General features: G+C 42.3%; 1 protein-coding gene across 3 annotated transcripts in view; it reads right to left on the bottom strand.

Annotated features, from left to right (window-relative positions):
• Positions 1–254: 254 nt before the first annotated feature.
• GLI3 (GLI family zinc finger 3) overlaps positions 255–14,214 on the bottom strand; it is a 254,324-nt gene continuing 240,364 nt past the window's right edge. For all 3 annotated transcript variants that reach the window (XM_081930977.1, XM_081930978.1, XM_081930979.1), the window contains 3 exons: positions 13,356–13,640; positions 8,082–8,409; positions 255–6,221 (listed from right to left, as the gene is read on the bottom strand). In XM_081930977.1, the coding sequence (XP_081787103.1) occupies positions 3,958–6,221; positions 8,082–8,409; positions 13,356–13,640 (2,877 nt within the window). In that variant the 3' untranslated portion in view covers positions 255–3,957. The remainder of the gene's footprint in view (positions 6,222–8,081; positions 8,410–13,355; positions 13,641–14,214) is intronic.

Genomic DNA, 14,214 nt, shown 5'->3' with positions numbered 1-14,214 from the left:
AAATTGCAGTTTAAAACCAAACAATGCAACATGAGCCAAGCAGCATATCATGTTATCTCTTGCTTCCAGTCTTTGTGCACAGGGGCCATTTTGTGACTTGGTGATGGGTTGTGTAAGATGCGGTTGGGGCAGACAATGATCCAGAAATTCCCCCTGTCAGCTTTTGCTTTCTAAGTCCTGTAGTATTTTCTGAGGGGAGGTGGCAGTAATGATAAGGGTTGCAATTATTATGGACTTTCAGAAGGCTCTGCCTTAGGCTGCTGCTTACTCCAGTCCATCTTACAAACTACTTAGGAATGATGTTATTGCAGTCAGAGCCAGCATAAGCAAAGAGTATGAACATCTAAACTCCAGCTTGGGTCTCTATCTGACAATACTTCCAGGGTGGGAACTGCTTCTGTGAGCAGGAAAGGCTACCCTGCTTAGTTACAGGAGCATGTTTGCATGTGGAGATTTCTAGGCTCAACCCATGCATCTCCTGATAAAAGGTCCCTGCTGAGACTCTAGACATGGCAGTGGGAAGATCTGTCCATTTTGGTTTCTCCCACTTTCTCCAATTTTAAGTTCAGTTCTCTACATTTCCATGTTAGTTGTGATTTACATTCCTCATGAATATTCACCAGCATTTTTAGTATGGGAGTCTGCTGATATGCACATTTCCCCACACAGTTTTGCCTAATGTAGACACTTTTACAAACACTTTGGGGTCTTATTTGCACTAATATGTGCATTTCTATGCACTCTTTATCCAAGTAAATGCAGTTTTTGTATACGTTACTTGGCTGGAGAACTGCACATGAACATTTTGAGAAGTGTGAATTTTGAAGGATGGCTTTGACTTGTTTTGGAAAGTGCAAGTAAGGCTAAGTTTTCCTGTAAACAAAAACAGAACCATACCCCTCCCCCCAGCCTTACCCTGGAGTGCTTAGATCATAGTGGGCCAGACAGAGGAATAGTATGACTTGATGTAAGGTATGTGCTCCTTTGACACTGCACCAGTAAATTTGGGAAATACATGGGCAATGCTGGTAATGAGAGGGCTGGGTTGCAGTCTCCTTGCACAAGTCCTAAATGTTCCACTATTACCATAGTGGTTCAGGAGGGACACACATTGCAGTAGCCTTGGTTACCCTGAAGGCAACCTTGGAAGAGTAGAAAAGATTAGCCTCTCCAAGTGATCCACTGCTAGAACTTAACTTCGCACACAAGTACATTCTATAAGGAAACATTCCTCCAAACAGGACTTCAATGGTCAAAAACATTACAATGATTTTGGTTTCAATTGTTTTATAGGATGTTTGTGTTGATTGCTCTTCTAAGCTCAGAAACATGATAATGAATAGATGGCAAATTAACTTCAGTACTCCCAATTCTATGGAGAACCTCTACATCAGCAACTTTCAGGAATGTGTGATACTGAAGATGAGATTCTCCACACAATGTTAAGTTGTTTTGCAATGTTACAGACAACATGTGGAGGGTCATCATGTACCAGTGTTGGTTGGTGGCCTCAGTGTGTATACAATTGGCCTGGTTTAATTAAAAACACAGTGGCTCAGGCTCTATTGGTAAAGAAACAACCAGGTGGGTTCAAATCATGGTACTATAATATTGCCCGAGCCCAAAACATAAGAAATCTGGTGCAGTAATAACAGCACATTGTAATTTTGACATGATTAAGGGTTGAAGAAATAGTGCAGCTGTTTAGTTCCAGGAAAATGAGCCTTTTGGAATTCCACCAGCCTAGAGTTGGAGCAACAGGAAAAATAAAGTCCTGATAAAACCGAGAGGTCCAAAGGAATCTCTAGAGTAACTTCTGCTTTTCACAAACCAATTCTTCACTCATACAATGGACCATTAAGAAACAGAGTGAGCTACTACACAGAATACAAACATAAGAGCCACAGTCCAACAGAGCTAACTTGAGCTCATTTAAAAGTATGGATGCAATTGTGCTTGCTGTTGTGTTGCATTGTGCAACAAGACTAGAAAAGTAACCAAGATGACAGTGAAAAATGAACAGGTCAGGGATATGTAAATTGAACTCTAAGATGGTAGGCCAACTCAATCTCCACAAACAGCATAAGAACGATATGAAGATTTTATAAACATTATTTAAAAAATAATGTAGTGTGTGTGAATGGCAACTTCTACATTTGGGATAGACCACCACTGATGGATATTGGTGGAAGAGCTTTCAGAATAGCTGTTACTGAGTGAAATGTTCTTGTACTGAACTTATTGACAGAGTCCCTATCCCAAAGGGAATCCTTATTTTTCCGGGGGGGGGGGATTATGCACATTATGCACAAAATGATGTGATGTTCTGTATGTTCTGTCTGTGGATTGAACCTTCTTATCAAGGACTAGTGCCTCTCATTTTGTTCTGTTGTTTTGCTTTGTTCTTGCCTTCCTCTGTATCACACCTACCTACTGGTATGGCTCATTTGTGCTTGAAGTTTCCGGCCCCATGGCTTAGGGTGGTGAGGCAGTGGAAGGCTGATAGGGGGCGGCTCTTGCTTGGGATATGTAGTTGGATTTGGTGGCATTCTTGTCCCTTTCTATGAATGAAGCTTTGGCCGGATCGCCAAGCGAATGATAGAGGACATTTACAGCACCACTGGAAGGCAGTTATTGTTAAATGGAATTATAGTAAACAAGAACTAAACATTTTGAATATTATAGCTTGAGCTTTTAAACCACTTAGATCTATGCATATTGCACTGAAGTGAATGCCAACAATCTGAACTAAACCTTGCTTAAAAGTGCAACTTGTGTTTACATTTATGTCTCAGACAAGCAGACTTATAATAGCACTCGCATAGATATTGATTTATTTTCATACACGCACATGTTCAAGTTACTCCCCATTTTGTAACAAAAAATGTGAGGCTTACTCATTATGCAATGGAGGTTTTGGAAACTGAAGCCAATTTTTGACATAAAAATGGGCAGTCATTTTGTCATTATTTTCTTTTTTAACCAACTTATTTTTATTGGAATATGCTTCAGAGTTATTTATTTATATGGTATTTGTCCAAAGCAGTGGTTTTCAAGCTGCATTCTGGAGAACCCTAAAATTTGTTAGATGCACTTCTACACGTTCTTAAGTGAAAACATCAGTAATGACAGACTTGTTCATTATCACTGACACACACCCCCCACACCCCCGCGCAGTATGTAGCCAATGTGGTCTTGGGCAGTTCCTCAGCTGAAGTAGGGCCATGATGAGACCCAGCAGGCCAAGGCAGCACTCTGCATCAACTGACTGTGCAGTCTAGAACATGACTGAGAAGATCTGACTCAGGCAAAGCATTATGCGGAGAGGTCCTTGAATGCAGAAAACCTGAAAACCACTGGTGTAGAGCAACAGGAATGACAATTCAAACCATTGCACGTGGGTTTTTTTGAATAAATTAGTTGCTTTAAACCATTCACCCATTCCTCTTGACAGGGTTTGCGTGATCAGTGCTAAGAGGATGGAACCCCAAACTTCAATATATATATGTGCTCCTGGTAATGTTGTGTCTACACGTTAGAACCCGGCTGTATAAGAACTCCAGCAACAACCATATAGGATTGTTATTTCCTTTTGAGTTACAGGAAGAGGCAATGCCATTTTATCAGACCTTCCTCAAAGATAAACCAGCATGCACATCACACATTTACATTGGCTTACAATTACAAAAAATATATAAACAAACAATAAAATAAAAAAGAAGCATATAAACATTGGAAAAAGGGGGACTGTGGGTGTAACAATACTGATTCAGAACTGAAACGGAAGACAGTTTCTCCCTAGAACACTTTAGGGTTTTTCAGAGTCCTTATTCCATAAAAGGAATATACTTGAAACACATCCCATTTAGGTGAGATGAGACTGCTAAAGTACTTAAAGCAACTAAAAAAAATGAATTACTTTTTAAAAAAATCTTTCATCTCCTAAGTTGTGTATGTCTATTGCATAACAGCAAGAAACTTGCTTTCTTCTGCAAGTGAGGTCAACAAAGAATTCATGTCCCCAATGGCCATGTTGTTTGTGCTTATGGGCATGGCTGGGAATGTAAGAGACGCTCGGGGGGTGGTGAGGCGGGAGGAGTTGCGGGAGAGGTTCTGAATGATGCTGGGACTCAGGGCTCCTGAAATCAAGCTGGCATGGTCACCATCATCTATGATAGCATCAAAATCAATCTGCACGCTTTCGAGGCTGCTGGTGTCAATGCTGTCAACGGTGCTCGTTACCTGGTTGGCTCCTGGGGAGAGAAGCTCTGACGAAGTAGCATCACTCGTCCCCTGAAGCAGGCAGTTAGCTTCTGAAAGGGGGAAAGCACCTGTTTTCAGAGCTTGCTGGCTAAACCCTGTGGTTTGGTCATACAACTGACCAGAGTAATTCTGCATATTAGAGCAGAACTGCTGTGACTGACCTTGGGATTCTACTTTGATGCCATTGACCCTGTGTGGCTGGTTGGCATCCCTCATGTGTCCTTGGGGCTGCACCAAGTTATTCCTTGACATGTTTTGTCGCCTGCCACCCCAGTAGTTGGCACAGGGCTGGTACCCTTTCGCCATCACCAAACCTGATGGCTGGATCCCAGCATTGTGAGACAGTGGACAACTTTGTGGCCCTTGATAAAGGGTGGGTTGTGAGGGAGCTGAAACTTGCTCTATCATCATTTTATGGGAATGACTGACTTCTTGGCAGTAGATATCATCGGTTGACTGATTATGAAGGTACTCCTGGGCAACCACATTTCTGCCCTGCATCCTGCTAATTACATTGGGAGACTGCTCCTCTGATACTGCAGTGCAGCCAAAATTCTGCTGGTTTCCATTATTTGGCATGAAATTATTTCCCAGCTTTTGCCCTTGAATCACAATGTCATAGGTATTGCCCACTGGTTGTCTGCCAATACTTTCACCATACAGCTGTGCCTTATTTGACTGAAGGTGGTAAGAATGACTGGTGTCACTGTTGTTCATGACCATATTCTGCTGTAAACTGCAGGAGCCGTTGTTGTCTAGAAGATGCTGATAGCCATTTTGCTGGGACACAGCATTTCTCTCCAGCCCGTGGTGCTGCTGTTGGACGACCATGTTGTTATAGAGGCCTAAGGTTTGAGTGTGCTGGATCAGGGACCGTTGCCCACATTTTAATTTTGACGGAGACAAGTCAGAACTTCCTGAGCTTACTTCATTCCACTGAATTGGCAGGTCGTTTTTACTGGCCTCAGAGTTGTTTGGTGGAGGAGACTGGTCAAAGTTGTTGCTGTACCCCAATGCTGAATTGTGATGCACTTTGTTGTGATCTAGTCCACCATTCGGCAGGTGGTTGTATGCACCCTGATTCTGAGAATTCAAATATTGGACCACGTCGTCCGGTAGCAGATCCTCATCATTCAGACTGCCATCTGCTTCCATTGTAGCAGCTTCCATGGCGACATTCTCAGAGATACTAGGAGGACAAGGGGAACAGTTGCGGAACAAGCCACCATCAGAACGGGTGTAGTTCTGAAGGATGAAGTTACGCCTTTCCATAGATGGAGGCAAAACAGGAGGGTTAAAGCTATTGAGACTGTTGAAACGCTGGACTCTGGGAAAGGAAAGGTTATCGGAAACTGGCCTCACAGGGTCACTGGCTCTCCTTGTGCTGTTCCCCAACACATCATGGGGCAGTATGTGCCGCCTGTTGTAATTGTTTGTCCCACCATCACTACATCTTCGGGGAGAATTCATTGGGGGCAGTGGTGACATTCCAGACTCCCTACAGTCACCCAATAGTGCCATTTTTGTTTTCAAGCTCATCCTCTCCATATTAGGGAGTGGGGTTGGTGGGGGTCCACCAGTAGCTGCTGCATATTTTGCTTTCAGACGGTATTGCTGGGCGGGGGTCAGGCTGAGAAGACCAGGCAAGCCATCACACTGGCTGGCTTCACTGGATCGCCGAGAGGCATCAGTTGAAATGGGGTCGTAGGAATCAGTAACACTGATGTTCTGGAGCCTCCCCTCGCCTTGGGAAGCATCGCTGGACCTCCGACTAGAGAAGCAGGGTGAAATCCCAGAGGATCTGCGGCTGCTCATGTAGGCTGAGCTGATGGTGCTGGTGTTGCTGTCCCTTCTGTTCAGCATGTTGAGCACAGTAATGTCCATGTTTGTGAGTTCATTTTTATTGGCTAGAATAGTCATGTTTCCTCCAATGCTGCAGCTGCTGCTTGAATAAGTACCTGGGGAGAGGGATAAAGAAAGAAGAAAAGACTCCAGGTTGATCAGGTGAAATAAAGAAATGGGACGAAACGTGCTACAGGCGTTTCCAAGAAAATGCCATTATATTTCCAAAATGTTGATGATGGGGCCAACAAGACTTTTGGATTCAGGCACACAAAGAATAATGTTGCAAGATGAAAGAAAGCTGAAGGCATGGCCCAGACACTGGTCGCAACACAGAATGAACGATGCTGCCTGGCGCTGCGGACCAGTTCCCACTGAGGTTTACCCTGGTGGTTGGGCAGTGCTGCTTCAGTTCGGTAGCTCACACAACTGAAGTCCACAATGCTGTTCTATACAAAAATTAAAATACCTTCCAAGAGAAAAAAGCATGTTAAGAGTAGCACAACTACAACCCTAGAACTAGGTAAGAACTGGGTCTATGTTGGCTTGTCTCTCTTGTCTGTAGTAGGACTCCACTGGCTGGATCTGTTAAAATATGCAGTCTTTTTAAAAAATGTAGATTAAAGTCTTAATCAAACCATACCGAAAGCCAAAATTGCAAAATACACAATTCCATAAATTATCTGGGATAATTTGAAAGCTATTTTTCAATATCTTTTGCATGACATTCCAAACAACATTATAAAATAAGCAATTATAATAATTTCTTTTCTTTTCTTTTCTTTTCTGTAGTTCCCTTTATTGGAATGAACTTAAACCAGAAACAAGAAATACCACAGATATTTTGCATGGGTGGGTGCAGTTGAAGGAAAAAATCTTTGGACAAAAATGGTGATGAGACCTGCAATGGACTCTGGGTATGTTTTCCCCCCAGCTCCATTCACATCTGTCACCTACATTAACATTCAAAAAAAGTGATCTCCACTTGTGGTTTGAAATGCTGTAACCCAACTAAAGTTACATGGCATAATTACGTGGTGATCATGTTGTTCAGCTTTGACCCTGTGTGGTGTAGTGGTTAAGAGCGGTGGACTTGTAATCTAGTGAACCGGGTTCGCTTCCCCGCTCCTCCACCTGCAGCTGCTGGTGACCTTGGGCCAGTCACACTTCTCTGAAGTCTCTCAGCCCCACTCACCTCACAGAGTGTTTGTTGTGGGGGAGGAAGGGAAAGGAGAATGTTAGCCGCTTTGAGACTCTTTCGGGTAGTGATAAAGCAGGATATCAAATCCAAACTCTTCAAATCCAAACTCTTCTTACTTGATAATTTTAGTCAGGGAAGGGCCTATCAACACTTCATGATTTGGTACTCTCAAATTAGAATGAGCATGCTCTTTATTTAGTTGCATTATAATGGCAAAAGCACTAAAGAAACCCTGTGCAGGGTTGGGGGGTTTTTTCGGGGGGGGGGGAGGGATAAAGTGTCAATGGATTCTAAAGGGGATTCATTCATTCATTATTTTATCTTATTATTTAGAGAACTTATATACCACTTAATTCCAATCTTCTTTAAGTGGTGTACATGGACTATAATACAATGAAAATAAAATTCAGTTAAAACTATAAAATCAGAATCCAGTTAAAATGTCTGCTGGGACAACAACAACAAGAAGAAGAAGAAGCATTTTGTAGGCAGACCAGAAGTTCAACAGGGATGGGGGGTGGGGCTCTGTGACCTCAACAGGAAGGATGTGCCATAAAATTCAGCTCACAATACTGAACACACATGGTGTACTGGAGCCATGCATCCATACCATGGGGATCACGGACAGTAACTCCACCAAACATCTCAGTAACTAGGCAGGGACCAGGCGGTCTTTGAGGTATCCTGAACCCAGTAATGTATGGGCAGTCAGTGCTGGCAAGTCTGTCCCCATCAATGGTCCAGCTGCAGATTACATTAAATGAGCATATCTTACCATTTCCTATGAGAGGCGGCAAAGTTGGGGCTTTGGAATGTGGAATGGGGTTCAGTCTTGGAAGCACTCCACTGATTTGTTTCAACCTTTCCAGCTTAACTTGCTCCATCCATTTGGTCTCTGTCATATTCCTCCTGGTCTGCAAGCCAAGTGCTGTGGTTGCTGTGGAAATGGTAGAGTCCATGATAGGGGTTTCATCTATGACACTGAGGTCTCCTACACTACCTCGACTGGTCAGATTAAGCTCGGTCCCATTGTTGGAATAGGTGCTGATGGGGGACTGCTCGCTGCTGCATGTAGACTGACCACCAGGGCTTGGCTGAGATGTCTGTTTGGAGGAGAAAAGATATTGGGGGAGGGGGGGGCGGAGAGAGAGGAAATCCAGTTAGAAACAGAATCCACCTAAGAGCCACCATGCTTAGAGAAAGGCAAGGCAGAACTCGGAACTGTGTTTATTTCTCTGCCATCTTGCAAGGTACCTGTTATTTATTTAAATGAGGTACCTTACAAGATGGCTGAGAAATAAACACAATTTCATTATTAAGAAAAGCCTTACTAGGTCAGAGTCATGCTGAGGCAAGTACAGGATGCTACCAAGGACTCTCATCTTACCAAATCACTTTAAGCTTCTGAAATCTAAGGTTAGGGCATGCTCTTCAAAAGAGTGCGTGCATTCTTCTGATGTTGGGCTTGTGCTTCTGGAGTAACATCCTTCTCCCACATCAGACGAAATGCTTAAAAAAAAGCTACTGAAAATGAGAGGGGTCTTGTGGCACAGATGGAAAACATTCCCTTTGTGACTTCAATACATTGGAGATGCTGGAAGTAGCTCTTTAATTCCTGGCCAATATGATCATCTGCAGCTGAACGGCACCAATATATGTATAGCCCCATCTCCATGGAGTGAGCCAGTTGCTAGTGCTATAAAGTTAATATTCAGAAGGGTCTGATTCTCATTGCAGTGCACATCCTTAGTACTGTGCACTGGCCAATACAGTGGTACCTCGAGTTACATACGCTTCAGGTTACAGACTCCGCTAACCCAGAAAAAGTACCTCGGGTTAAGAACTTTGCTTCAGGGCAAGAACAGAAATCGGGCTCTGGCGGTGGCGCAGCAGCAGCAGGAGGTCCCATTAGCTAAAGTGGTGCTTCAGGTTAAGAACGGACCTCTGGAATGAATTAAGTACGTAACCAGAGGTACCACTGTACAGTGAATAAAACAAAGCTGCTCTCAAAACATGGATTTGTACACCAAAAGCCTTCATCATGCCATCGGAAATATCCCACAGAGCAGCGATGACCATCACTAGATCAATACCAGCTTGCAGCTAAAGTATTACTCACTGCAACCATTTCCGTGAAACTTCCCTTCCACTGTGCCTCAAAGAAGAATTTACTTTTCCTGTAAATTCTGATGAGAATTATGGTTTTCTACCATGATAGTTTTTCTTCTGCCATGTTGACCTGTCACAGTTAAACATATCTGCTGCCCTGGAGAAGCTCATAGATATGCTTCATAAGGTTTATTTTACTGCAGCGATATTCAGACTGCTTAAGAACAACACTGCAGTGTTTGCCATGTATTCAACAACCTCACCTAAAAGAGATCTTAGAGAGAGAAGCAGAGCAGTGCTTTTAGAGGATGTTTCTTTTTAGAGGATGTTTCTAAATGTTAATAAGATGGATGCGTATCAAGCAGATATTACCAAAATAACTTCATTAAAATCACTACTGTAATTAACCTGAAATAATAATAATGATGATGATAATGATGATAATAATAATAAAAAATCATACAATCATAGAACTACAGAGCTAGAAGAAATCCTGAGTGTCATCTAGTCAAAACCCCTGCAAATAAATAAATAAATTTCCATAACAAGGCAAAGTAAAAACAGGATTCATACCTAGGAAATATCTACATGTGAAATAAACAGACCTCTGGCTGTGTTGAGTTTGCTAACTGTCAAGGGGTGGGGCGGATGCTATTGAATTGCCATATCTTAAAATAGAGCTTTCCAAACTTTCATGTCGGTGACACACTTTTTAGACATGCATCATTTCGCAACACAGTAATTCGGTTTTACTAGAAAAAGGGAGGTTAAACTAACACCTTATAAGAGATACAGACACACATTGCGCAACACACCTGCACACGACACACTAACTTGTTTGGAAAGCTCTGCCTTAAAATATTTACAAATAGTCAAAAAATAAATTCCAATCTAAGCTGTGATTTAGTTTGATTGTACCGTTTAAGCCACACAAAATGTGTGTTACTGGTTTTCGTTTTGTTTTCCTAATCAAATATTTCAATGCAAATAGTAACTATGGCTGTTGGGGAAATGTGTTTATATTTTTATTTTTAGGCTACTCTGAAATTCTTTTAAAATGTATATAGTATGTAAAATTAATACATCATGCCTTAAAAGTTTTGCTTGTTATGCAAGTCAAATAAACATGGTACGGCTGTTATACATACTTACCTGGGAGTAAACTCTACTGAACTCAGTAGGACTTCTAGGACATTATAGTATCGCATGGAAGTCAGATTCCAATAGACTTTGGGCACTGGAAAACTTCCCAGAAAACAATGTGATTTAAAATTTTCTGGGAAATCCACATCACTAGGCCATATACTTGCAAGTCTATCTTTGTAGCCTCAAGGCTAATTGCTCTTATTATTTTAATGAAAGGTGAATTTTGTGCCACATTGGACACAATTTCTGTGCTCCAGCAGAGTTGCAGTGTACACAGAACCCTGATTAAGGCATGCAAAATCATTTTGCTCTCAAGAACAGCCTCCTATATCAGCTTTTGATCTCCATGGGAAAAAATCTCAGTGATTTTAACAAAAAGACCTCCCATTAAGTGAGCAATGAGCATGCAGGTGTTTTCAGGATCACCGGCAACACAAAATTATCTAGTTTTTGTGACATTATTAGTAATGTGTTGTGGACTGAAAACCCCAGTAGCAATGTTTAAATTAATTAATTCACCAGGGAAGCATCACTGGGGCAGTTACTGTTTCATGCTAGCTGAACAAAGACATTTGAGAGTCAGAAGCCTGTTCTTGTAGCTGACTAATTGCTCACAGCAGACACATTCATTCACAAAACAGAGAGTGGTCACGGATGTGTATGTGAACATGTACACGTCTATTTAAAATTGCCATAATTCCAGTTGCACTACATGCCATTTGTTATGAAATGCCATGGATGCGTTTGATGGAATGTTCCTGGGCAGCAAGCAAATGGTTTTCAAAAGTAGCATTGAAGGAACTGAGAAGAAGTTAAAATCCCCTCACCTTATTACCCACTGTCCTTAGGAAGTTAGAACAAGTCATTTAAGAGCATTAGATAGAAGAAATACCAGATTAGTACAATTACAAAAGTCATACAACATGGTCAAGTCATAATTTATTCAACTATTTTAGCACCTAATTTTGATTAACATTTGTTAAGCTCAATGTTATAAGTAAATCTTATTTTCTGCATGGTTCTTATAATCTTTGTTCTCCCCAAAGCCACTCAATGCAACCACATTGCTGAAATATTAACTAGGCTAGGAAATACTTTTGACACACCTGAAACACAGGAAGAAACTTAAAATTGTGTCACTTGAGTCCAATTTCTGATCTGGGTCCAGGATTTTAAATACAAACATGGAGCTCCCCAATAGAGACTTTCCATTCCCCCCCCCCCCGGCAAGGTGTTGATACCTTTACACAGCCAGGTCTACTCTCCCCTTGAAAAATATGGAAGATTCTTACATGTAGGATATCAGTGTGTGTATCTGAGTGCTCAACAGATTTCTAGACTGAGCAAATCAACATGGCACATTTTATAAAAAGTCATATTAGATATATTTTCCAATTTGGGAATCTCAAATTTGAAGTAATGATCTACTTACATTGAATTGGTAAACCTATGACTCCACATGGAAAAACCATGATTGAACACTCCTCCATCCCAAAAATTGTCTCCACAGAGAAAATGAGATGTCAAGGAGAAGGTTTCTTTCACACAAACTTTCTGTGTGCAGGAATTTTTTTGTGGAGGTGCATTCAGTTATGAAAGCCCACCACACCTACAAACTGATGTGCTACACTCAGGTAAAGGTTTACCATCACTGTGAGAACTAGGTTGTACAGATTATTTTCATTTTGACCCACGAACTCAGTGTTTTGACTTGATGTTTAAGAATTTGAAATCAGAATTCATTGCAATTCATTCTACTTAAACATTAATAAACATTGTTGCAACATTTATTTGGTGATTAGCCCTTTCTCTATGAATTTGAAAGAACTAAATTTAAACCAGATTACCACAAAATACATGAATGTGGGGGAAGCGCTGCTTTCCCCCACCACCAGCCTCAAAGATCCCTGAAGCCTTTGGAGCGCAGCGCCACGCTGCCCTGCAGAGGCTTTGCACGCAGCCGTCCCCAAGCTAGAAGAGCGAGACGGAGCCCTCCGTCTCGCTGTTCTGGCTTGGGAACAGCCCTCCTAGCCTCTGCAGGACAGCGGGGTGAAGGCACCCCACTGCCCTGGAGAGCCTTTGCGCACAGCCATCCCCAAGCTAGAACTGCGAGACAGAGCGCTCCACAGCACTCCGTCTCCCTGTTCTGCCTTTGGCCTTAGCGGCGCAGCCTGCATTCGCTCTATAGGACGCACACACATTTCCCCTTAATTTCTGGAGGGGAAAAAGGGCGTCCTATAGAGCGAAAAATACGGTACCATCAAAATGAATGGTGATAACGCTCACGTCAATGGAACTTGCACAGGAGAGCTTCCTGCAGGATTGTGCCCTAAATAAAGCCTCATTTATCGGAATGGCACAGTGCAAAGAACTGGATCTATCCAAACTTCAGCCAACAGAGGTGCAATTTATTCAGGGTTATAATGGCACTGAATATCATGATATACATCTGGTAAATCTTGACAACAAGTCATTTTTAATATCAATGGAGTAACGCATGTGGTGTGAATGAATTTTAAATTTCCTGTTTTTGTGGTGGCTAAATGGCATTTTGAGTCAAGATGCAAAGCATGTAAGTATTCAGCCTATCTAATCTACAAATAGCTTCACACTGTTTGATTTCCAAACGTTACATTATATTAGAGCTGCCAGATATAATTTATTTCCATTCGTCACAGGTTAGTGTAAAGAAAAGCAACCAAAGGCTTAAGAGTTGCAGTATTTCATAACCAACGAACCCCCCGCAACCTGAAATGGAAAGGGGGACGGGGAGAAAGGACAAGATGTTGCATACCATGGGCTTCTCGGACTTGACCGCTTTCACTTGGAGGCATTCTTCACGCTTTGAGGTAGTGTTGCTGAGGTCTTTTTGCTCACCAATCGCGCCCTGAGTCTGATGGCCTGGGGATCTTGAATGGCTGCCTTGGTCTCTCGGGGGTGGGTGCCTTGGGTGGATGTCTCCACGCTGCTTCTTGGTGACATGCGCCTCAGGACCATGCACCGTTTTCACATGCTTCCGGAGAGAACTGGGGTCTGTGTAGCGCTTTGTGCACCCTGGTATCTTGCAGACATAGGGTTTCTGCAAGTGGAAAGAAATGTCAGTATTGGTTACGAGTTCTTCCATGGAGCATTTAACAATGCTATACAGCATACTACTGCTACATTCAGAGGCCACAGGCTGTGGATGTTATCTTTCAGCCAATGGCTGATGGGTTCTGAAGTGCCTTCCACTTGTGGACACATCTGCAAGTTTAGACTCATAAGAGTGAAGCAGAATTAACAGAGGTTAAATCCAAGCTCTCTAATCTTGGTACTATGGTGCCTCAGTGGGCTTCCCTATGAAATCAGTTCCTGACGGCCTTGTTGCCATTGGTCCTTGGGCCACTTGCATGGAAATTCATCTGGGAGACTGCCAATTCTGTAGTTCTTTTGGCAGGAGAGTACCAAAGCAATATGTGCCTACTGTGTATGACGCTGAGCTCCTTTCAAAGTACAGTGTACATGCTTTGAATATGTGGAAGGGCTTTGGGGAAACAACATAAATCCTTGAATCACTTCTGCACAGTTCTCATTCTCCACTCTGATTTCTTTATCTTGATATTCACTAGACTCTTAAGAGAATACTGAACACCAAAGGGATTCCATTCTCACTT

Source organism: Podarcis melisellensis, assembly GCF_964234715.1.
Source record: "Podarcis melisellensis genome assembly, chromosome: 12".
Taxonomy (NCBI): domain Eukaryota; kingdom Metazoa; phylum Chordata; class Lepidosauria; order Squamata; family Lacertidae; genus Podarcis; species Podarcis melisellensis.
This window is presented reverse-complemented; position numbering and strand designations above follow the sequence as displayed.